Consider the following 24,852-nt stretch of genomic DNA (forward strand, 5'->3'; position numbering starts at 1 on the left):
GAGTTATTTCTGTAAAAAATCCAATCATAGCGCAATAACAGAGTCATAGAATGATTGTTTTTTTTAATACTTCCTAGCTTTTTTATACAAAACTTTTGACGTTGCAACGTTATTACAAAGAAAATTAGGCGCGTTAATCACGAGGACTCGGCCACGGCAGCTATTTTATTCAGACTGCCCATGTGATATTATAGTGCTCAAGATTGGTACCAATTACATTATTAATTTTATTATAACATATGTTCACGTCTGGTACATCTACGAAGTTCTTAATGGGAATTTTATGAGAAAACATTGGTCGAAATTGCATAGGTACTTTTATGAATTTAATTGAATTATTATACAAAATTATCATTATTTGTGTAATACAAAGGAATTAAATACTAACATACATTCGTTGGGCGGAACGTGACAATGTCGCGTTTTTTCGTATATGCAGATTGCGTTCATCGATATAAGATGTTATCAAGTATATACGACGATGTAATACCTACTCAAAAACTTTAGGTGACTGGCCAAAAATTAAACAATTTTATTTCTCTAACAAGAAAATAACTCGGAAATATTTATTTTTGCTACAATTTTGTTTTCCTACACCGTTCGAGCCAATGTTAAATGCGCACATAGAAAGTCGTCTGGGATACAAGTCGACTAGGCTGTATTGGCTCATTGTCACGTAACCGTTGTACAGCTCGTATAAACATTCTCAAATTAGTCGAACAGTTAACTATAGTTCAAAAATGAATTATTTTTAACATACAATTATGTTTCACAGTCAATATTTATTCACTAAGTTGTTTAATAAGTTAATATTTACACAAAATGCGCACCTCCTGAACCTACGACCCCAGGAAAGTCACTTCTGCTCTTTAAAAATAATTCTGTTTTTCTTGGAAACGGTTTTGTGAATGACAATGGACAGTTGTCTACTCTAACTTGTCGTCCTGATCGTGGGTTCTGACATATTCAAATTAAACGCTAGTTAGACAAAGTGTTTTTATTAAACTTAATTGAACATTGATAAAACCATGGAATTATAATATATATTTCATTTCATGGTGAGAATTATAAAAAATTGATTTTCGAGTATAAAATGAGGGGGTTTCTGAGATAATCTATCACTTGTCGACTTCTATCTTCGTGACTTGGTGAGAATACTTAAAAATTATATGGCTGTTTCCTGGCTGTTACCATCACTATAATCAAATGTATTTTAGTTTTCAAGTATTTATCTCCAAAACAAAAATACCGTATAAATTAACAAAATATAAATTAATAAAATTTTGATAAAATAAGTAATAACTATGGTTAAGTCAAATGAAAAAATATGTTTATTTGTTATTTATAATCTACATGCTATATTAAAATAGGTGTGATTCTTCGTTGCCGGAAATCATACTCCGGCACTTGCTGTCCGCAAAGCACCATCTTCCTTGTTCTTTATGAGGCGAGCGGGCCTGATGGCATCCCCCAATTGTGCTGCGTACTTTTGGTCCTATGTTAGCTCCGATCTTAACGCGCCTTTTCCGGTACCTGAACTCGCTCGGCAGTCCCTAAGTGCTGGTAGACAGCTTCAATACATCTGAACCCTAAAATGGCAATCGCTCTGACCCGTCCTCCAACTTTGGCCCAATAGCTTTAACCTCTTTGTTCTCCAAAATAATGGAAATTATGCTGTTTATTCTGCATATTAATGATATCTTGCATTTTAGCAACATTCATTGCTATCTGGACGACAATACTGGGGTATAGATTTTACACTGGCCGGGCAGTTATTTCTCAGGCATTTGTTGCAACTCCTCTGTTTAAAGGACGATGAGCAAATAGAATCGTCGACGACCAGTCACTTTCAACATCCTTCTCCAAAGCAACGAAATAAAGTTTCTTCGGGTCGTATTTCTGCTGGAAGGCCTCATAGTGCTCCGGGTAGTTTTTCTTAAGACCCGATAAGAACCCAGACCACAAGTGTTTTTGGGCGTTGTTGCATCTGTGGCATGCAGTTGTTACAGCTTTAGGCACGTTTTCTGTAAAATACACATTTCTCGTTATTTGAAAAATATAGATGACATATACTATAGATAAAGAAGTATTGATATTTTCTTTAAGACTGATTACCAAATGAACTGAAATTCGCACCAATAAATGTCCGAGTCCAAAAATTATGGCGTAATTTAACAACGAATCAATTCAACTTCTCAAATTTCATAGTTCATCCTTAAACTTATGCGTAAATACAAAGTGTGCCGGCATGGATTGTTTACGTTGTAACATTATAAAAATCAATAATTTCTGTAGACGACACGTTGGTCTACTTACCACTATTCACAAAAGTAGGAAGTAGTTACAACAAACATAAACTCACCTTTATATGACAGACTAAGATGATGATGATATAAACATCCACGAAACAGTCAACGAACGCCTTTATGTGTTCCGGGTGCTTCATCACCTCTTCCACGTCGACGTTATCTTTTCCCTTTGTATACGTATTTGTATTTGTTCCCAGTATACGATGTCCCTCTTTGAAAAAATATTATTCGTGTGACCTCATCTATAGTTATGGATGATCTAAGTTAGGAATAGCCATAGTCTTCCCATTTTTTTAAATTCCAAAGTCAGTTATTAAATTATAAATATAAATATATTTATACAATTCGAAGAGCGGTTCGAATCGTCGATTAGCAATCCCTCTCCGAGCGGCTCGATCCTTTGGCGTTGCGTAGAGATGTGGGGTCACTCTGCATCTTCTACCGCATTTACCATGGAGAGTGTTCAGAGGAGTTGTTCGGATTAATACCTGCAGCTGAGTTTCATCATCGGACGTCGAGGCAGAATACAAAATTCCACCCGTATCACCTCGACGTCCGACGTTCCACGACTGAGCGTTTTTCAAGGCAATTTTTGCCGCGCACCACCGCTATGTGGAACCAGCTGCCCACTGAAGTATTTCCGAAACAATTCGACTTAGGGTCCTTCAAGAAAAGAGCGTACCAATTCTTAAAAGGCCGGCAACGCACTCGCGAGCTCTCTGGCATTGAGAGTGTCCATGGGCGGCGGTATCACTTAACATCAGATGAGCTTCCTGCCCGTTTGCACCCTGTTTTATAATTTTTTTTTTATAAATTCGGTCCAATTTTATTAATTTCCCTTTAACTTTTAACATGTAAATGGTTCGTTTTACCTAATTCTTCATGTATTATTTTGCAGGTAGTTTTTATTTATCCATGCTATTTTTTTATTTTTGAGCTTAAATATTGTGACTTAGTAATGTTGCAATCTTTTTGAAATTATTTGAATACAACCTAACATATTCATTAAATTCCACATTAGTGTTATATTGCTTTTTATCATACATTTCATATAATTTTAACCTTTTTTTGTGTAACTCCTCATTTGCCCAGTCACAGAACTTGGTTTTCTCAGAAACCAAATAAAGTCTTTTGAGTAAATACTGTCTTGAATTCATCAATAAATGATCCAAAAAAAGTACTGTATTAATTGTTAGGGGATTAGTTGTCACATAGAAATGGCATCTTATACACCAATGCTTCCCTAAATCTGCCCAAACGGTTATTTGTCATAAGCGAGATCAAAATTTTCTTAATTTTACATGTTTTTGTTGCTTTAATTGGAATTCAAACCATTAACCAGTGTGCTCAGATTTAAATTTATTGAAAATACTAACGTTCAAAGGGACTATGTCATATATTACCTATACAAGTTGCAGTGCTGGCTGTTATTCTTGTGGGTGAATGAAATTGATTTATTAAATTGTATGAAGGAAAAAGACTAAGTATGCTTGTACTTTAATTAAAATGATAAAGTAAATTGACATTCAAGTCCCCATACACAATTAGCCCTTTATTACACTTTACTAATTTACACAATATCTCCTCCTACACGTTTTCAACATTATTATAGACAGCGGACAACATAGACATACAACAATGAATTACAGGAAATTTCAATAGTTAAGTTCTAAAAAGAGGCTGATGATGTCCTTTCTTTCTTTGCATTTAAGGCTTTTATTAATTAAGTTTAATGAGCCACCATGAATTTTCTCTGCAAAACACACTACCAACCCTTTGTTTACAAATATTAAAGAAAACTTCATTTTTTTTAGCCAGTGCTCTGTTATGCACTCTATTTTTTGACTATTGAAGAATAGTTCTATTTCTAACTCATTATTTTTATCCACTGTATATTTTGATTTAATACAATTGTTTTTGGGAATGTACACTAACTCTCTTATTGCAAGAGTGTTGCTCTGTTGTCTTATTATCTAATTTTATTATATTTATTTGGAATTTCTCCCAAAGTCTTAAAATGTAATGCTTCCTCAATAGAAGCAGGTCTAGCCAAATTCTTGGCTGTCATCTCTATAAAATATGATAGCAAATTAAGTAATGATATGAGCTATTCATTAATTGTTTATATAATTAAAACATATTCTAGATTAAAGAGAACAGAGTCAAGATTCCAGCTTTAGCTTCAACTAAAATTTTAATATTTCGATAAATTTAATGTAATACTTCTAATCTGATGAATCCGTAATATTAAAAAAAAATAGCATAGCCCATGGAAACAAGTTTTTTTTTAAATCAAGGACCCCTGCCTATCGGGCACGCAGTGAGTCAGATATGTGACCGAGTGGCTAGGTAGCAGGGGAGTGTCGAAGTCTCCCATTTTTAAAAAGGTACATTATTAACTAAGAGGGTTGGCGTCCTATGGAAACAGGTTATGTGTGTGAATGAGCTAACAGATGATAAATATATATTCAAATTATGAAAATACCGTTTTTTTTACAGGTTAAAGCATTCAAGATGAAAATCATTCTGCTGTTAACGGTTGTGGGCGCTGCATTATCTCAAGCGATAGATTACTATACGATAGCAGATAATAATCTGGATATGGAGGCGGTGGTAAACGATCCAGAAAAGCTCAAAGCCATGACTGACTGCTTCTTGGATAGAGGCGACTGTGATCCTGTAGCTCTGAGTATCAAATGTAAGTGAAGCTGTTTTCTATGGCTCCGTTGTCTTTACTTTTCGATGGCATAAGTCGAAATTAAAATTGACAATAAATCGTTTTGAAGCATAAATTGTGTTATGTGCGATGTTTTTATAATATAGATAAAAAATATATAAATAAAGAATATGCTATATATTTCTTAGTATTTACAATTTTCTTAACCTACATAGTAATAATAACAATTAAAAATACTAATAGAAAATTAAATATTTAGATAATATCCACATTAGGAATCACGAAGCCAATCTTCACCCAATATAAACCGACATTACCTTAATTTGGCGACATTACATTAATTTGGCGATTTCGTTGTTTGCATTCCAAAGAACAACGACGGCATCCAAAGAATTTGCCATTTAACTAACAAGGCATGCAAAGCTTAATGTAATGTTTTGTCTTGCCATGCGGAATCCAAAAATTAAACGCACTTATGAGTCCTCTTATATGATGAATAGATGTAGTCCTCCTGAAATATCTCCAAATATCCTGACCAATATCCAAATCGACTGAATGTATTTATTTTTTAATTTGCAAATAATTTTAGTTATCGTTGCTGAATCCATCGCTCGCGCTTGCGACCGTTGTACCGACATCCAGAAGCATTTGGGACGCGTCTACGTGAGCGGTCTCTTCTGGAAACGACCACTGGACTACAGAAACTTTGCGAGGTTATATGACCCTGAAGGAAACTACTTGGAAAATTTCATGAAGGCTGTTGCGGATTATTGATTAATGACAATAAATTACTATTGATGTGCATTTTTCTTTTTAATTAAGAAGACGCTTAACGCGGTTTCACCTTCGTCATTTAGGTCGTAGCGTAGTATGTTATATACATTTCTCGATAAGAAGACTTTTAAACTGAAAAATATATTTTTAATTTGAACTAGTAGTTACAGAATAGAATGTTTAATCGTATTAGTATATATTTTTATAAATTTAGAGAGCAGTTGTATATACTTCCAACTTTTCGCATAATCGAAAGGACTAAGGGAAACCGCCTTAAAAAAGTGATAGAAGATATAGAAGGATGGATACAGGAAGCGAATGGAGTAAGAATGGCATGGCTTGAGACATCATATTCTCCAATGCGTGCTGTGCCGTGTCATTATTTGCGCCACGACCATTTTTTTCTTGGATTTTTGCAATTTGTACAGAACCTGCTCTAATATTTTTTCTAAGATATCATATTGAGCTGAAGGAGGACTATACAAACTAACAATGATAAATTGCTCCAGCTCCACACAAGATCCTGCAATAGGGCGTTCCACAGAGAGGCTCACTATGTCGTTTCCTTCTTTAAATTTAATTTTTTACAAACCAATATTAATGAGCCACTACGTATTGCATTTCCACTGCAGAATGAACAACCAATCTGATGATTACAAAATGAAACATAAGTTCACTTGTCTTTAACCAGTGTTCTGTAATACACAATATTACGTCAACATTTTCACTGCTCAAAAACAACTCAGTTTCCAATAATTTACTTTTCATTCCTTGTATATTTTGGTGAACTAGATTAATAGTATTCTTCTTAAATTTACTTATCTTACTTACCAATTCTAGGCCAGAGAGACTGTCTGTTGTCTTACAGCGGTACAAATAAGCAAAATGTTTACTAATAAACCTGGAATAACGGTATAACGTCGGCGTAAATGTTCATACTAGCGTTATTACAGCCGCCATCCCAGTTTAAGTCTGACATAACCTAAACCATGACTCGCGGATTTTTAATGACAGCCGTTTTAACATTGTTTTGAGGGGAACACGTTCATGGTAGATTACATGGAGGCTATGTTTACACTCCTTATTTATTTACACAAGTACTAAATCCGACCATTCAAAAAGAAGAAGCATACAATTATGCCCACATTAGAACTCGCAATAGTGTAGAGAGTTTGGCGTATGGAACAACCGATCAGGGGATTCAGAACATCAACAGAACCAAGATGTATATAGTATCATTGGCAGTCTTGCACAATATAGCTATTAAATTGAAAGAGGAACGTAACTCTGATGATGCTTGCTGCGTGGCGCAGCAGTAAGGGCCATATTTATTAAAGAAAAGTTTTAAGTTTGATAGTTTTTTAATAATTGAGTTATTTTAAGAAATAAAACATTTGTAATTCATAGTTCTATTTATTGAAGTAACATTTTGATTACATTATTCTATTGATTTTTAAGCGATTACTAAAGTCTTCTCTAGAATGTCTGTCTGTTATTATAAATTTATAATATATTAGTGTTCTTTTTGAAGGCGATCATTTTCCGAGCTTGAAAACTATGCATATCTGCATATAAGGCTTCCCCGAAACTAAAACTATTTTACTTGCTTTCTGGAACAAATAACAAAATATTAAATTAGGCTCTGTCCATGTACAACTAAAAAACAATGATATGTTTTGTTTAAACAATGTAGTTTTTGAGATACAGGTACTTGTTAAAACGTGGTTTATTTCTCTGTTATTTCGCTCCTTCAATTTCTCTTTTTTTTGTGTTCGTACTTAAAACTTTGTTTTCAATTACGGACCGGTTGTCGTAATATATTTCTAAAAAGCTGGTGTAATTGAACACAAAAACAAATTAAAATTAAACAAAAGCAACATTCATGTTACAGTTTTACTCAACATTCACAAATTCTAGATACCTTTTCTTGTTTGTTCTAATTAATTCAGCGTTCTATTTTATTATTAGGCATTTTAAAATCTTTTAAAACTGGTTATTATAATCAAAATAAACAACCTCGGATTCAAATCACAGCGTCTGGAAACGTCAAACTGACAGCAATACGATTACCAGAGACAAATTACTATTCTTTTTATTAAGTTTATCAATGAAATGCGACGTTACCGTCTTGTGCCTGACATAACGTGGGAATAGTTATACCAACGTTGTAACGAGTTTATAAGTACGAAATTATACAAAATTATAATCATTTATGTACCTAATTTATCTGATCCTTTTCCAAATTCCAAAGGAAAAAAAGGGAGAAATTATGATCTCCTTATTCTTAGCCTAGCCCTTATTCTAAGTATAACTATTTCGAGTATAAGGTTCGAATAAGTAAGTTTTTATTTGTACCACTGTTAGTATCTAATTTAAATTAGAAATAAAATTTCTTGGAATATCTTCCAAGGTCTTACTAATTAAAACTTGCTAAATAGAAGCAGGTTGTCTAGTCAAATACTTGGCTGTTATAAAAAAGGTACGAAGGTACGGGGGCGGGCATATAGCGAGGAGACGCGGTCTCTACCCGCGCGCTTCAGCCCTCATCAAGGGCTATATGCCCGCCCCCGTACCGCCTTGTAACAGCAGTGCGCGAACCTATACCCCACCCGAAGGTCGCATACGCCCCGAACGGGATAAGACATCCCCCTCGCGAGAGATGATCTAGCATTAACTTCAGAAAAAAAATGATAGCGAATCAGCTATCTGTTGTCTTTTAAAATATGTAGGTAGATTATATCTATCCTTTGTCAAAAAGTAATTAATACAACTAATGTAACCTATTGGTATCAATTAGCGTCAAGTTTTTATTATACATTGTAAATGTATACATTATCTGATTTAAAATATGTCTCACATTATTTTCATGCTGTGTGAAATTTTTACTATAAGGGAATGTAAATATAATCACATGTTTGGTATTAAGTGAGTACAATTTTTCATAGCAGTTAATAAGCTCTTTTGTGTTTAAATTCCCTCTATTGCCTATTAATATAAATTATTTTTTAAATTTAATTTTTAATTAGAATATATCTAAAAGTAGCATTTGGGTAACTGCTGTTTAAAATATTTTGCTCCTTATTTAAATATTGGCTCATTTGTTGGGCTATTTGGTCATAGTATCATTACATTTAATTTTCCCATTGAAATATTTTTATTATCCCTACATAGTGGTGATGACACCTGTACAGACTGGCTTGGGATTCCAAACTCAAAAAAATAATCTTGATCAATTATTGATATACTTTAATAATAATTAACTTATGCACAGCGAGTCGATGCTGGCATTAGATTAATTTCCAAAGTTTGAAATGCATGGGATCATCTGTTACTATGCGTGTACCGCTTATACCTGGTCGCTTCTTATTCCTCGTCTATAAAAATAACCTACCATTTCTTGTAAAGAAGCTTCACGAGATAGTACTGTTTGCTAATGACACTTCGCTTTTATTTAAAGTAAAACGATGAAATCCATCGCTTGAGAATGTAAACAGTTCCATCTCCAGTGTAGTTCACTGGTTTAATAGACTTTGTTGATAATGCGGTGTTCTTGGGAATTACTTTAGATAGTAAGCTCCAGTGGGTTCGCAGTGAAAAAGATACGTGATCTCACAGATGAGATTACAGCAAAGCTCGTTTATTTCAGCTATTTTCTAAGCATCAGGTCATATGGTGTTATTTTGTGGGGTAATGCAGCTGACATTCAATCGATATTTGTAGTGCAAAAGCGGGCTAAAAGCGATCTGTGGGTTGTTCCAACGGAAGTCAGTCCGAAGGAAGTTTAAGGAATTAGATATTTTGACTTTAGCAAGTCCATAGATTTATGTATTGTTTGTGCGGAAAAATATAGATACCTTTAAAAATAATAGTAGCTTCCATAATTATTTTAAGTACTTTTAATAAAGACAAAATAAGCGCACCAACCACAAGACTACATACAACGAGTTATTCCTTCCAAGTCAACGTTTGTATACAAGTGTTGTCAATAATTCAATTTAAATCGTACATTAAAGTAAAACTGCTTGGTAAGGGCTATTATAATACAAATGAATATTTAAACGATCCCAGTTCTTGGATATGATTTGCTCCAGTATATAGAGGTAACGCATCTGAATATCTCGGCTGCATTTCCAGACTCTGGGGCGATCGTCAACATCCACGACTGTTTTAATATAAAGTGGGAACACACCGTGATCTATGTGGCACAAAATTATTTCAGTATAATTAGTATTATTATTATTTTCTTATGTAGCCAAGTTCACATGTCAAGGATCGTCATGTTCGCTTAAATGTCATTGCTTGTGGCGGCGTCCGTGCGTTGGGTTGCCTCTCTCCCTAAAATATGGCGAAGGGGCCGACAAGCTGGCCATGCGTGAACGGATGCTACTTGTGGTGACTGGTCGTACTTGAATTCGTGTATGAGGGATGTTAGTTATTTCGACTATGTATTTGCATGTTGTTCCCACGAAACTCTAAGTGCGTGCGCCTATTTTACCATGCCTCCTGCTGATGTCATGTGGAACATGGTGTAATGGTTGCAGCTCCTTACAAACGTTGTAGAAGACATTTTTTTTATTAAATTTTATTGAAAATTAATAAAATCATGAAATTGTAATATATGTTTCATTTCATGGTAAAAATTATATGAAATTGATTTTCAAGATATCGAGTATAAGATGGGGGGTTTCTGAGTGAATTTATCACTTGTCGACTTCTATCTTCGTGACTTGGTAAGAATACTTAACAATTAAATGGCTGTTATCTGTCTGTTACCATCACTATAATCAAATGTATTTCAGTTTTAAAGTATTTATTTCCAAAACAAAAATATACAGTATTCACAATTTCCATAACCTATACAGTAATAATAATAATAAAAAAAATTAAATATATTAATTAATCTATATTTTGATAACATAAGTAATAACTATAGTTAACTCAAATGAAAAAATATTAGTGTTTATTTGTTATTTATAATCTACAAGCTATATTAAAATAAGTGTGATTCTTCGTTGCCGGAAATCATACTCCGGCACTTGATGTCCGCAAAGCAGCATCTTCCTTGGACATTCATAGGTCGAGCGGGCCTGATGGTATCCCCCCCAATTGTGCTGCGTTCTTGTGGTCCTAAGTTGGCTCCGGTCTTAACGCGCCTTTCCTGTACCTGTACTCGCTCGGCATAGTCCCTAAGTGCTGGAAGACCACTTCAACATCAATACATCCGAACCCTAAAAAAGGCAATCGCTCTCTAACCTAACCTCTTTGTGCTCCAAATAATGGAAATTATGCTTCCTCGCTGATCGGAACATCAACGGATGTTCTGATCCTAAACCCGTAAATGCCCGCAGCATGATATGGCGATCGGGTATATACCCGACCCTGTTTATTCTAAATATTAATGAAATGTTGCAATTTAACAACATTCGTTGATATCCGGACGACGACGCACTGGGGATAGTTTTTACACTGGTCGGGCAGGTATTTTTAGAGCAGTGATTGCTACTCTATACAGAACAAAGTGCAAATCGGATCGTCGACGACCAGTTCTTTTACGTGGAGTTTGATCCCTTGGCGTTGCGTAGAGATACGCCATTGCGAGACTTCTGGCAATGTGAGTATCTATAGGCGGCGGTAACACCTTACATCAGGTGAGCCTCCTGCCTATTTGCCTCGTATTGCCTACTTAAAAAATAAAATAAAATACAGTGGCATCGTAACATTTAATCAATCACCTTTACACAACATTATAAGCAAATATACATGAAGTAAGGAGGATAGAAAATGGGAGAATTAAATCGGTCTACGTTGTGTAAAGGAGGACTGCCTACCACATACCCAAGAAAAGATAAGAAGGAGCAAGCTCGAAAAGAAAACGAGAAGAAAATAAGAATCCCGTCAGACAAATTAAGATGTCTTAGTTCACAGTTTTGTGTTGTGTAACAACAAAAACACGGGATTACAATAAAACAAAACAGGAATATCACATTCAGTAGCCATCAAACTCCGATATCTTCGTATCATTGTTTTGGCTTAGGCGACAAAACACAAATGAACAAAAATCTATTAAAAAAAATTAAAAAACAGTGTCAAATGCAAAACGTCTTGAGTATCCTTCAACAGCCTTCTCAAAAAACAACTAAATCAACTTTCTTTGGGTCGTATTTATTCTGGAAGGCCAGGCGTAATGCTCTGGGTACTATTGCTTAAAACCTCATAAGAATACACAAATGTTTTTGGGCGTTGTTGCAACTGTGGCATGTAGTATATATGTACTTATTTTCTAAAATAGGAATTGTGTTTTAATAGTAACCGTCGCAAGTGTTATATTTTATTATTTACTGATTTATTTTTAGCAGTGTCGGCCTAATGGCTTCAGCGTGAGATGGATAGGTTTGAATCCCGGCTGTGCATTAATGAACTTTCTTTCTATGTGCACATTAAACATTCGTTAGACCTAAAAACTCGACGGCGTGTGTCAGGCTTATCACCTACTTGCCTATGAGATTGATAAATGATCATGAAACAAATACAGACATCTGAGACCCAGATCAAAAACTGTTGTTGACACTGATTTATATAATAATCTAAATATTGTAATCGATGTTCATAGGAGATAAGTATTAAAAGTATATTTATATTAAAAGTAATTATATAAGCTATTAATTATTTATGTAATTAAAACATATTCTTGATTAAAGAGAAAAGAGTCAAGATTTCTGCTTTAGTTTCAACTAAAATTTGATACTTCCAATCTAATGAAACGTTATATAAAAAAATCGCATAGCCCATGGAAACAGGTGTGTGTGTTATGTGTAAAAGGGAATAACAGATGATAAATATACGTTCAAATTCTAAAAATAACGCTTTTTTTAATATGTTAAAGAATTCAAGATGAAAATCATTCTGCTGTTAGCGGTTTTGGGCGCCGCATTATATCAAGCGGTAGATTGCTATAAGATAGCAGATGATAATCTGGATATGGAGGCGGTGGTAAACGATCCATCGAAGCTCAAAGCCATGACTGACTGCTTCTTGGATAGAGACGTATGTGATCCTGTAGCTGAGAGTATCAAATGTAAGTGTAATTTACTTTTCGATGGCATAAGTCGAAATTAAAACCGCCAATAAATCGTTTAGAAGCGTGAATTGTATTTACAATTTTCTTAAACTATATAGTAATAACAACAATTAAAAAATAGTAATAGAAAATTAAATATTTAGATAATATCCACATTAGGAACCACGAAACACGGAACGATTTATGGCAGTAATAACTTCTTCGAATCGAATAGATTGACTCGAAACCATCAACAACTGGATGGAAGTAGCCCTTCTGGGTCACTCAGATACAAGTAATGTCCTAGGCATAAGCTTATCTCAAACCAATATAAACCAAGAATACCGTGTAATTTGGCGATTTAATTGTTTGCATTGTTTTTCACTAGCAAAGAACTACGACGGGATCCAAAAAAACGAAATTGCTATTAATCTAACGTGGCATTGCGAGTCCTCTTATAATAGATATAGACCTAAAATATCTCCAAATATCCATGACTGAATGTATTTCTTTTTTAATTTGCAAATAATTTTAGCGGTCGTTCCTGAATCCATCGCTCGCGCTTGCGACCGTTGTAACGACGCCCAGAAGCATTTGGGACGTGTCTACGTGAGCGGTCTCTTCTGGAAACGACCAGCCGACTTCAAAAACTTCGCGGGGAAATATGACCCTGAAGGAAACTACTTGGAAAATTTCATGAAGGCTGTTTCAAATTATTGATTAATAAAAATAAATGATTATTGATGTGCATTTTTCTTTTTGATTATGAAGACGCTTAACGCGTTTTTACCTGCGTTAGTTAGGTCGTAGCGTAGTATGTTATATACATTTCTCGATAAGAAGACTTTTTAACTGAAAAATATATTTTAATGTGAACTAGTAGTTAGAGAATAGAATGTTTAATCGTATTAGTATATATTTTTATAAATTTAGAGAGCAGTTGTATATACTTCCAACTTTTCGCATAATCGAAAGGACTAAGTGAAACCGCCTTAAAAAAGTGATAGAAGATATAGAAGGATGGATACAGGAAGTGAATGGAGTAAGAATGGCATAGATTGAGACATCAAATTCTCCAACGCATGCTGTGCCGTGTCATTATTTGCGCCATTGCGGTGTTGGTCTCCGCCGCACGACAAGTATCGCTCAAAACATCCAAAATGTAAGGGTACCACTTTTTCTATTTGCCCAGTTACTAAGTACTGAATGATAAGTCACCACCGTTCTGTCCACCAGTCAGTTGTCTTGGTACCATTTCTGCATACTAGATATTCAAGCTAAACATCTAAAATTCTCGACTTCTTCAACACCAGGGTAAATAAATACCTTGGCAAATAGCCCTGAGTCGCTGTATACTGTTGTAGTACTTAAGCGAGATCTACATAAATGCTTTTTCCTCGACAACGAACTGGGTCCCACGAAAGGCGAACGAACAGGCGTCTGTTGACCGAGAAGAACGCGGCGATGCGCACCTATACCAGAGCACCGACCGATGAAAACCGTACAGCAGCAGAGTTAATAAGCGCATGCGAGAAATCAGAAGCGAACGCTGGAACCGTATTACCAGCGAATTGTCACCTTCGCACACGGCCTATTGGTCTGTAGCGCGAAGAAATATGACCCCTAAGGAAAATATTTGGAAAACTTTGTAAAGGCTGTTAAGTATTATTGATAAATGACAATAAATGATGCTTGATGTGCATTTTTCTTTTTCATTAAGAAAACGCTTAACGGGGTTTTACCTGCGCAAGTTAGGTCGTAGCGAAGTATCTCTACATATATAAAATTCTCGTGTCACAATGTTCGTTCCCATAATCCTCCGAAACGGCTCGACCGATTCTTAAAAATTCTTTATTTTTTAGACAATTTTTTTTTGTTTTTATGTTTTTTTTTCATCATACAAAAATACATACAACCCAAGATTTTCACCCCTATATTTTATTTGTTTTTGAAAAGAAAATGCTAGACCAACTTTCTTTACATTTTAATAAAAATAATCTCTTGCATAATAAACAGTATGATTTTACTAAGGGTCAATCCATAATCGATGCCGGTGTGAAGTTGATTTCGGACATATTTAACGCCTGGGAAATATCATACGATGTAAACAATTCTAACTCTCGTATAGTTAACTGGTTTAATGTAAATAACTTACTGCCTAATGAGAATAAAACAAAATGTATTTGATTTGCAAAAAGTTAGCGATTAAAAAGAGTGGCGGAAAGTTTCTTGCCCGCTCTACGCCCTTGACTTGCGAACTGGTAGTAAATGTTAATTAACAATTAATTTAACTTCTTTTCTGACGTTCATAAATGTGCTTGTTTACTTATATAAATAAATATATTGAGTTCGAGTTTCAGTACGATGAACTATGAATTTTATAAATTTTGGAATAAAAATAATGGATAGCATAATATTTTATAATACTTATAATAAATTGATTTATACTACTATTATTTTAAATTTAGCCATACAGAAATTTTGCTGTAGATAATCGGTCGATAATTTTACGTGATAACGTTATAAGATAACATTGGTGGAAAATTTGCAAATGTACTTTTATGAGTTAAATTGAATTATTATCGCAAAATTATAATTGTTTGTATAATAAAAAGAGTCATTAACAAAAGGTTTGGTCACACTGTGTACTTGATGATTCGATTCACCAAGCGTCGCGTCGGCAAACCCGCCGCACTCGGCGTGATTTCTAGTACATTTTGAGCTTCCTATTTGTTCCAAAATCGCTGATTTCAAGCTCAAATTTTTGTAAAAAGGATGGCCCATATCCTACAAAAAAATCCTGTGGCCTCGATTTTCGATTGGTGTCTCAATTCCCTCCATGTCCAGATTTGTAGTCGGAGCCAACACTCGACGTTTCCCGTCCCGCTATCTGTTTGCCAGCCTATTCGTATTAATACCCATAGAACACACCGAGTAGTGTCGCGTCAGTCCCGCCATTCTAACAACAACTTTGAAAATTTTAATTTTGCTAAAACTCCTTCACTGTTAAAAGTGCACATAGAAAGAAAGTCCTCCTCAGGGATGAAAGTCATCTAGGAAGTATTTTATCATTTCACGTAACCGTTGTAAAATATCATAAAAATGAATCGCAAAATGTGTTGGTAGCCGGCTGGCCCAATTTAACTAATTCTTTTTTGTTCATTGAAGCCCAACGAGAATTGGAATAATTTCCGGGAAATCCCTAAAAACAGCCCATTTCTTTTCCCATAAAATCGTTATCTAACAATCGTATCTATGGAAACAGCGTGCATGCTCGCGTTGGAGGATTTAATGACGCGTTCTAAAACTCAACAAAAGTGATAATATCGCGGACACAACCAAATTGAATAGTTAAATAATGTAAGAGCTATAGATTATTGGCTTCGCCATATTATTTATTTTGTTTTAGTTTCGGCACGCGAGGACCAGACATCAGGGCAGCAACCACGGCTTCGTCCGCTGGTCTCCTCGCTGGGCCTCTTCCGGGATACCGGGGGTTTCACCCGACGGAGCTTGACCGCGAGTTACGAATCTTCCCGCTACCACGATTTACGACGACATGGCCAAGTTGAGATTACATCTGTCATACAAATCGCGTTAAGAAATTGGTTTTATTATCTTTAATTGCTAATTTAATATCCCCATCTGTGCAATATTATTTAACTAAATACTAATAGATAACTACTACTACTATACTAATGTGTCATGGAGGCACACAATTTTTAAATATTTGTCACCTTTAGGTTCTCACGGGCCCTTTAGATTATTGTCCAATAAGGTTTGAACCCTAAGTTCGTCTCCCAGTTTGAAGACCTCTAGAAGATATCACGGTCGGGGTTTTTAGTGAGTCACAGAAGGGTGGCCAAACTTCATGGAAGTGAAGATACTTTGGTCACCCGAGCTGAACCTCACACACCGCTCTATCATCAGGGTTACGCTTCTGTTCAGGAGAATTTTTTGCTTCATCTATAAAATAGGTAGGAACAAAAAACTGTCACATTCCAAATCTTTTTGACAAAACGAAGTCTGTCAGGTACGCTACGCTAGTTAGTTAATATTTACACAAAATGCGCACCTCCTGAGTCGAAACGGATGAGTGTATATGATATTTAAAAATAGTTCTGTTTCTCTAGGGAATGGTTTTGTGAATGACAATGGATAGCTTAAACGCTACAACACTGGTTAGACATGTTTCTATTAAATTTTATTGAACATTGATAAAATCATGAAAATGTAATATATATTTCATTTCATGGTGAAAATTATATTAAATTGATTTTCAAGATATCGAGTATAAAATGGAGGGTTTCTGAGTGAATTTATCATTTGTCGACTTCTATCTTCGTAACTTGGTAAGAATACTTAACAATATAATGGCTATTTCCTGGCTGTTATATTTACACCCAGTGTAATATATTAACACTTATTTAAGTTACATATAAAAAAAACTTAATTCTAATACCTAAATAAAACTTAATCTAATACAGCACTTAATCCGTTTTGGGTAATCAGCGTGTCTAGTGATACATAGGCCTCTTCCAGCTGCTTCCATTATTTTTAAAATCTACAAGCTATATTAAAATAGGTGTTATTCTTCGTTGCCGGAAATCATACTCCGGCACTTGCTGTCCGCAAAGCACCATCTTCCTTGGTATTTATAAGGCGAACGGGCCTGATGGCATCCCCCCAATTGTGCTGCGTACTTGCGCTTCTATGTTGGCTTCGGTCTTAACGCGCCTTTCCTGTACCTGTACTCGCTCGGCATTGTCCCTAAGTGCTGGAAGACCACTTCAATACATCCGAACCCTAAAAAAGGTAATCGCACTGATCCGTCTAACTATCGCCCAATAGCTGTAACCTCTTTGTTCTCCAAAATAATGGCAATTATGCTTCCTTGCTGAGCGGAACATCAACGGATGTTCTTATCCTAAACCCGTAAATGCCCACAGCATCATATACCCTACCCTGTTTATTCTACATATTAATGAAATGTTGCAATAATACAACATTCATTGCAATCCGGTTCTCTCTCCGATTCTCGAGCAGTTGTTGCTACTCTATAAAGAACGAAGTCAAATCGAATCGTCGACGACCAGTTCCTTTACGTGGTCTTTGGTCCCTTGGCGTTGCGTTCTGGCAATGTGAGTATCTATAGGCGGCGGTAACACCTTACATCAGGTGAGCCTCCTGCCTATTTGCCTCGTATTGCCTACTTAAAAAATAAAATAAAATACAGTGGCATCGTAACATTTAATCAATCACCTTTACACAACATTATAAGCAAATATACATGAAGTAAGGAGGATAGAAAATGGGAGAATTAAATCGGTCTACGTTGTGTAAAGGAGGACTGCCTACCACATACCCAAGAAAAGATAAGAAGGAGCAAGCTCGAAAAGAAAACGAGAAGAAAATAAGAATCCCGTCAGACAAATTAAGATGTCTTAGTTCACAGTTTTGTGTTGTGTAACAACAAAAACACGGGATTACAATAAAACAAAACAGGAATATCACATTCAGTAGCCATCAAACTCCGATATCTTCGTATCATTGTTTTGGCTTAGGCGACAAAACACAAATGAACAAAAATCTATTAAAAAAAATTAAAAAACAGTGTCAAATGCAAAACGTCTTGAGTATCCTTCAACAGCCTTCTCAAAAAACAACTAAATCAACTTTCTTTGGGTCGTATTTATTCTGGAAGGCCAGGCGTAATGCTCTGGGTACTATTGCTTAAAACCTCATAAGAATACACAAATGTTTTTGGGCGTTGTTGCAACTGTGGCATGTAGTATATATGTACTTATTTTCTAAAATAGGAATTGTGTTTTAATAGTAACCGTCGCAAGTGTTATATTTTATTATTTACTGATTTATTTTTAGCAGTGTCGGCCTAATGGCTTCAGCGTGAGATGGATAGGTTTGAATCCCGGCTGTGCATTAATGAACTTTCTTTCTATGTGCACATTAAACATTCGTTAGACCTAAAAACTCGACGGCGTGTGTCAGGCTTATCACCTACTTGCCTATGAGATTGATAAATGATCATGAAACAAATACAGACATCTGAGACCCAGATCAAAAACTGTTGTTGACACTGATTTATATAATAATCTAAATATTGTAATCGATGTTCATAGGAGATAAGTATTAAAAGTATATTTATATTAAAAGTAATTATATAAGCTATTAATTATTTATGTAATTAAAACATATTCTTGATTAAAGAGAAAAGAGTCAAGATTTCTGCTTTAGTTTCAACTAAAATTTGATACTTCCAATCTAATGAAACGTTATATAAAAAAATCGCATAGCCCATGGAAACAGGTGTGTGTGTTATGTGTAAAAGGGAATAACAGATGATAAATATACGTTCAAATTCTAAAAATAACGCTTTTTTTAATATGTTAAAGAATTCAAGATGAAAATCATTCTGCTGTTAGCGGTTTTGGGCGCCGCATTATATCAAGCGGTAGATTGCTATAAGATAGCAGATGATAATCTGGATATGGAGGCGGTGGTAAACGATCCATCGAAGCTCAAAGCCATGACTGACTGCTTCTTGGATAGAGACGTATGTGATCCTGTAGCTGAGAGTATCAAATGTAAGTGTAATTTACTTTTCGATGGCATAAGTCGAAATTAAAACCGCCAATAAATCGTTTAGAAGCGTGAATTGTATTTACAATTTTCTTAACCTATATAGTAATAACAACAATTAAAAAATAGTAATAGAAAATTAAATATTTAGATAATATCCACATTAGGAACCACGAAACACGGAACGATTTATGGCAGTAATAACTTCTTCGAATCGAATAGATTGACTCGAAACCATCAACAACTGGATGGAAGTATACCTTCTGGGTCACTCAGATACAAGTAATGTCCTAGGAATAAGCTTATCTCAAACCAATATAAACCAACGATACCGTGTAATTTGGCGATTTAATTGTTTGCATTGTTTTTCACTAGCAAAGAACTACGACGGGATCCAAAAAAACGAAATTGCTATTAATCTAACGTGGCATTGCGAGTCCTCTTATAATAGATATAGACCTAAAATATCTCCAAATATCCATGACTGAATGTATTTCTTTTTTAATTTGCAAATAATTTTAGCGGTCGTTCCTGAATCCATCGCTCGCGCTTGCGACCGTTGTAACGACGCCCAGAAGCATTTGGGACGTGTCTACGTGAGCGGTCTCTTCTGGAAACGACCAGCCGACTTCAAAAACTTCGCGGGGAAATATGACCCTGAAGGAAACTACTTGGAAAATTTCATGAAGGCTGTTTCAAATTATTGATTAATAAAAATAAATGATTATTGATGTGCATTTTTCTTTTTGATTATGAAGACGCTTAACGCGTTTTTACCTGCGTTAGTTAGGTCATAGCGTAGTATGTTATATACATTTCTCGATAAGAAGACTTTTTAACTGAAAAATATATTTTAATGTGAACTAGTAGTTAGAGAATAGAATGTTTAATCGTATTAGTATATATTTTTATAAATTTAGAGAGCAGTTGTATATACTTCCAACTTTTCGCATAATCGAAAGGACTAAGTGAAACCGCCTTAAAAAAGTGATAGAAGATATAGAAGGATGGATACAGGAAGTGAATGGAGTAAGAATGGCATAGATTGAGACATCAAATTCTCCAACGCATGCTGTGCCGTGTCATTATTTGCGCCATTGCGGTGTTGGTCTCCGCCGCACGACAAGTATCGCTCAAAACATCCAAAATGTAAGGGTACCACTTTTTCTATTTGCCCAGTTACTAAGTACTGAATGATAAGTCACCACCGTTCTGTCCACCAGTCAGTTGTCTTGGTACCATTTCTGCATACTAGATATTCAAGCTAAACATCTAAAATTCTCGACTTCTTCAACACCAGGGTAAATAAATACCTTGGCAAATAGCCCTGAGTCGCTGTATACTGTTGTAGTACTTAAGCGAGATCTACATAAATGCTTTTTCCTCGACAACGAACTGGGTCCCACGAAAGGCGAACGAACAGGCGTCTGTTGACCGAGAAGAACGCGGCGATGCGCACCTATACCAGAGCACCGACCGATGAAAACCGTACAGCAGCAGAGTTAATAAGCGCATGCGAGAAATCAGAAGCGAACGCTGGAACCGTATTACCAGCGAATTGTCACCTTCGCACACGGCCTATTGGTCTGTAGCGCGAAGAAATATGACCCCTAAGGAAAATATTTGGAAAACTTTGTAAAGGCTGTTAAGTATTATTGATAAATGACAATAAATGATGCTTGATGTGCATTTTTCTTTTTCATTAAGAAAACGCTTAACGGGGTTTTACCTGCGCAAGTTAGGTCGTAGCGAAGTATCTCTACATATATAAAATTCTCGTGTCACAATGTTCGTTCCCATAATCCTCCGAAACGGCTCGACCGATTCTTAAAAATTCTTTATTTTTTAGACAATTTTTTTTTGTTTTTATGTTTTTTTTTCATCATACAAAAATACATACAACCCAAGATTTTCACCCCTATATTTTATTTGTTTTTGAAAAGAAAATGCTAGACCAACTTTCTTTACATTTTAATAAAAATAATCTCTTGCATAATAAACAGTATGATTTTACTAAGGGTCAATCCATAATCGATGCCGGTGTGAAGTTGATTTCGGACATATTTAACGCCTGGGAAATATCATACGATGTAAACAATTCTAACTCTCGTATAGTTAACTGGTTTAATGTAAATAACTTACTGCCTAATGAGAATAAAACAAAATGTATTTGATTTGCAAAAAGTTAGCGATTAAAAAGAGTGGCGGAAAGTTTCTTGCCCGCTCTACGCCCTTGACTTGCGAACTGGTAGTAAATGTTAATTAACAATTAATTTAACTTCTTTTCTGACGTTCATAAATGTGCTTGTTTACTTATATAAATAAATATATTGAGTTCGAGTTTCAGTACGATGAACTATGAATTTTATAAATTTTGGAATAAAAATAATGGATAGCATAATATTTTATAATACTTATAATAAATTGATTTATACTACTATTATTTTAAATTTAGCCATACAGAAATTTTGCTGTAGATAATCGGTCGATAATTTTACGTGATAACGTTATAAGATAACATTGGTGGAAAATTTGCAAATGTACTTTTATGAGTTAAATTGAATTATTATCGCAAAATTATAATTGTTTGTATAATAAAAAGAGTCATTAACAAAAGGTTTGGTCACACTGTGTACTTGATGATTCGATTCACCAAGCGTCGCGTCGGCAAACCCGCCGCACTCGGCGTGATTTCTAGTACATTTTGAGCTTCCTATTTGTTCCAAAATCGCTGATTTCAAGCTCAAATTTTTGTAAAAAGGATGGCCCATATCCTACAAAAAAATCCTGTGGCCTCGATTTTCGATTGGTGTCTCAATTCCCTCCATGTCCAGATTTGTAGTCGGAGCCAACACTCGACGTTTCCCGTCCCGCTATCTGTTTGCCAGCCTATTCGTATTAATACCCATAGAACACACCGAGTAGTGTCGCGTCAGTCCCGCCATTCTAACAACAACTTTGAAAATTTTAATTTTGCTAAAACTCCTTCACTGTTAAAAGTGCACATAGAAAGAAAGTCCTCCTCAGGGATGAAAGTCATCTAGGAAGTATTTTATCATTTCACGTAACCGTTGTAAAATATCATAAAAATGAATCGCAAAATGTGTTGGTAGCCGGCTGGCCCAATTTAACTAATTCTTTTTTGTTCATTGAAGCCCAACGAGAATTGGAATAATTTCCGGGAAATCCCTAAAAACAGCCCATTTCTTTTCCCATAAAATCGTTATCTAACAATCGTATCTATGGAAACAGCGTGCATGCTCGCGTTGGAGGATTTAATGACGCGTTCTAAAACTCAACAAAAGTGATAATATCGCGGACACAACCAAATTGAATAGTTAAATAATGTAAGAGCTATAGATTATTGGCTTCGCCATATTATTTATTTTGTTTTAGTTTCGGCACGCGAGGACCAGACATCAGGGCAGCAACCACGGCTTCGTCCGCTGGTCTCCTCGCTGGGCCTCTTCCGGGATACCGGGGGTTTCACCCGACGGAGCTTGACCGCGAGTTACGAATCTTCCCGCTACCACGATTTACGACGACATGGCCAAGTTGAGATTACATCTGTCATACAAATCGCGTTAAGAAATTGGTTTTATTATCTTTAATTGCTAATTTAATATCCCCATCTGTGCAATATTATTTAACTAAATACTAATAGATAACTACTACTACTATACTAATGTGTCATGGAGGCACACAATTTTTAAATATTTGTCACCTTTAGGTTCTCACGGGCCCTTTAGATTATTGTCCAATAAGGTTTGAACCCTAAGTTCGTCTCCCAGTTTGAAGACCTCTAGAAGATATCACGGTCGGGGTTTTTAGTGAGTCACAGAAGGGTGGCCAAACTTCATGGAAGTGAAGATACTTTGGTCACCCGAGCTGAACCTCACACACCGCTCTATCATCAGGGTTACGCTTCTGTTCAGGAGAATTTTTTGCTTCATCTATAAAATAGGTAGGAACAAAAAACTGTCACATTCCAAATCTTTTTGACAAAACGAAGTCTGTCAGGTACGCTACGCTAGTTAGTTAATATTTACACAAAATGCGCACCTCCTGAGTCGAAACGGATGAGTGTATATGATATTTAAAAATAGTTCTGTTTCTCTAGGGAATGGTTTTGTGAATGACAATGGATAGCTTAAACGCTACAACACTGGTTAGACATGTTTCTATTAAATTTTATTGAACATTGATAAAATCATGAAAATGTAATATATATTTCATTTCATGGTGAAAATTATATTAAATTGATTTTCAAGATATCGAGTATAAAATGGAGGGTTTCTGAGTGAATTTATCATTTGTCGACTTCTATCTTCGTAACTTGGTAAGAATACTTAACAATATAATGGCTATTTCCTGGCTGTTATATTTACACCCAGTGTAATATATTAACACTTATTTAAGTTACATATAAAAAAAACTTAATTCTAATACCTAAATAAAACTTAATCTAATACAGCACTTAATCCGTTTTGGGTAATCAGCGTGTCTAGTGATACATAGGCCTCTTCCAGCTGCTTCCATTATTTTTAAAATCTACAAGCTATATTAAAATAGGTGTTATTCTTCGTTGCCGGAAATCATACTCCGGCACTTGCTGTCCGCAAAGCACCATCTTCCTTGGTATTTATAAGGCGAACGGGCCTGATGGCATCCCCCCAATTGTGCTGCGTACTTGCGCTTCTATGTTGGCTTCGGTCTTAACGCGCCTTTCCTGTACCTGTACTCGCTCGGCATTGTCCCTAAGTGCTGGAAGACCACTTCAATACATCCGAACCCTAAAAAAGGTAATCGCACTGATCCGTCTAACTATCGCCCAATAGCTGTAACCTCTTTGTTCTCCAAAATAATGGCAATTATGCTTCCTTGCTGATCGGAACATCAACGGATGTTCTTATCCTAAACCCGTAAATGCCCGCAGCATCATATACCCTACCCTGTTTATTCTACATATTAATGAAATGTTGCAATAATACAACATTCATTGCAATCCGGTTCTCTCTCCGATTCTCAAGCAGTTGTTGCTACTCTATAAAGAACGAAGTCAAATCGAATCGTCGACGACCAGTTCCTTTACGTGGTCTTTGGTCCCTTGGCGTTGCGTTCTGGCAATGTGAGTATCTATAGGCGGCGGTAACACCTTACATCAGGTGAGCCTCCTGCCTATTTGCCTCGTATTGCCTACTTAAAAAATAAAATAAAATACAGTGGCATCGTAACATTTAATCAATCACCTTTACACAACATTATAAGCAAATATACATGAAGTAAGGAGGATAGAAAATGGGAGAATTAAATCGGTCTACGTTGTGTAAAGGAGGACTGCTTACCACATACCCAAGAAAAGATAAGAAGGAGCAAGCTCGAAAAGAAAACGAGAAGAAAATAAGAATCCCGTCAGACAAATTGAGATGTCTTAG

General features: G+C 35.5%; 3 protein-coding genes and 2 long non-coding RNA genes across 5 annotated transcripts; 3 read left to right on the plus strand and 2 right to left on the minus strand.

Annotated features, from left to right (window-relative positions):
• Positions 1-1,014: 1,014 nt before the first annotated feature.
• On the plus strand, positions 1,015-5,790 carry LOC123713733 (allergen Tha p 1-like). Its single transcript, XM_045667556.1, has 3 exons — positions 1,015-1,148; positions 4,809-5,007; positions 5,576-5,790. Exons 2-3 carry the CDS (start codon positions 4,824-4,826, stop codon positions 5,758-5,760), a joined length of 369 nt encoding a protein of 122 aa, XP_045523512.1. The 5' UTR covers positions 1,015-1,148; positions 4,809-4,823; the 3' UTR covers positions 5,761-5,790.
• Positions 5,791-10,437: 4,647 nt separating this feature from the next.
• LOC123713738 (allergen Tha p 1-like) lies at positions 10,438-13,567 on the plus strand. The gene is made up of 3 exons (XM_045667564.1): positions 10,438-10,490; positions 12,644-12,835; positions 13,353-13,567. Exons 2-3 carry the CDS (start codon positions 12,652-12,654, stop codon positions 13,535-13,537), a joined length of 369 nt encoding a protein of 122 aa, XP_045523520.1. The 5' UTR covers positions 10,438-10,490; positions 12,644-12,651; the 3' UTR covers positions 13,538-13,567.
• A 1,218-nt stretch (positions 13,568-14,785) lies between these two features.
• Positions 14,786-17,025, minus strand: LOC123713741. Its single transcript, XR_006754229.1, has 2 exons — positions 16,893-17,025; positions 14,786-16,397 (listed from the first exon to the last, which is right to left on the minus strand). It is a non-coding gene; the product is annotated as an uncharacterized LOC123713741 (long non-coding RNA).
• Positions 17,026-19,230: 2,205 nt separating this feature from the next.
• LOC123713730 (allergen Tha p 1-like) lies at positions 19,231-20,154 on the plus strand. The gene is made up of 2 exons (XM_045667553.1): positions 19,231-19,422; positions 19,940-20,154. The coding sequence occupies exons 1-2, from the start codon at positions 19,239-19,241 to the stop codon at positions 20,122-20,124; spliced, it is 369 nt and encodes a 122-aa protein (XP_045523509.1). The 5' UTR covers positions 19,231-19,238; the 3' UTR covers positions 20,125-20,154.
• Positions 20,155-22,769: 2,615 nt separating this feature from the next.
• Positions 22,770-23,612, minus strand: LOC123713742. The gene is made up of 2 exons (XR_006754230.1): positions 23,480-23,612; positions 22,770-22,984 (listed from the first exon to the last, which is right to left on the minus strand). It is a non-coding gene; the product is annotated as an uncharacterized LOC123713742 (long non-coding RNA).
• Between the last annotated feature and the right edge of the window lie 1,240 nt (positions 23,613-24,852).

The sequence above is a fragment of the Pieris brassicae genome, chromosome 8, assembly GCF_905147105.1.
Source record: "Pieris brassicae chromosome 8, ilPieBrab1.1, whole genome shotgun sequence".
Lineage (NCBI taxonomy): Eukaryota > Metazoa > Arthropoda > Insecta > Lepidoptera > Pieridae > Pieris > Pieris brassicae.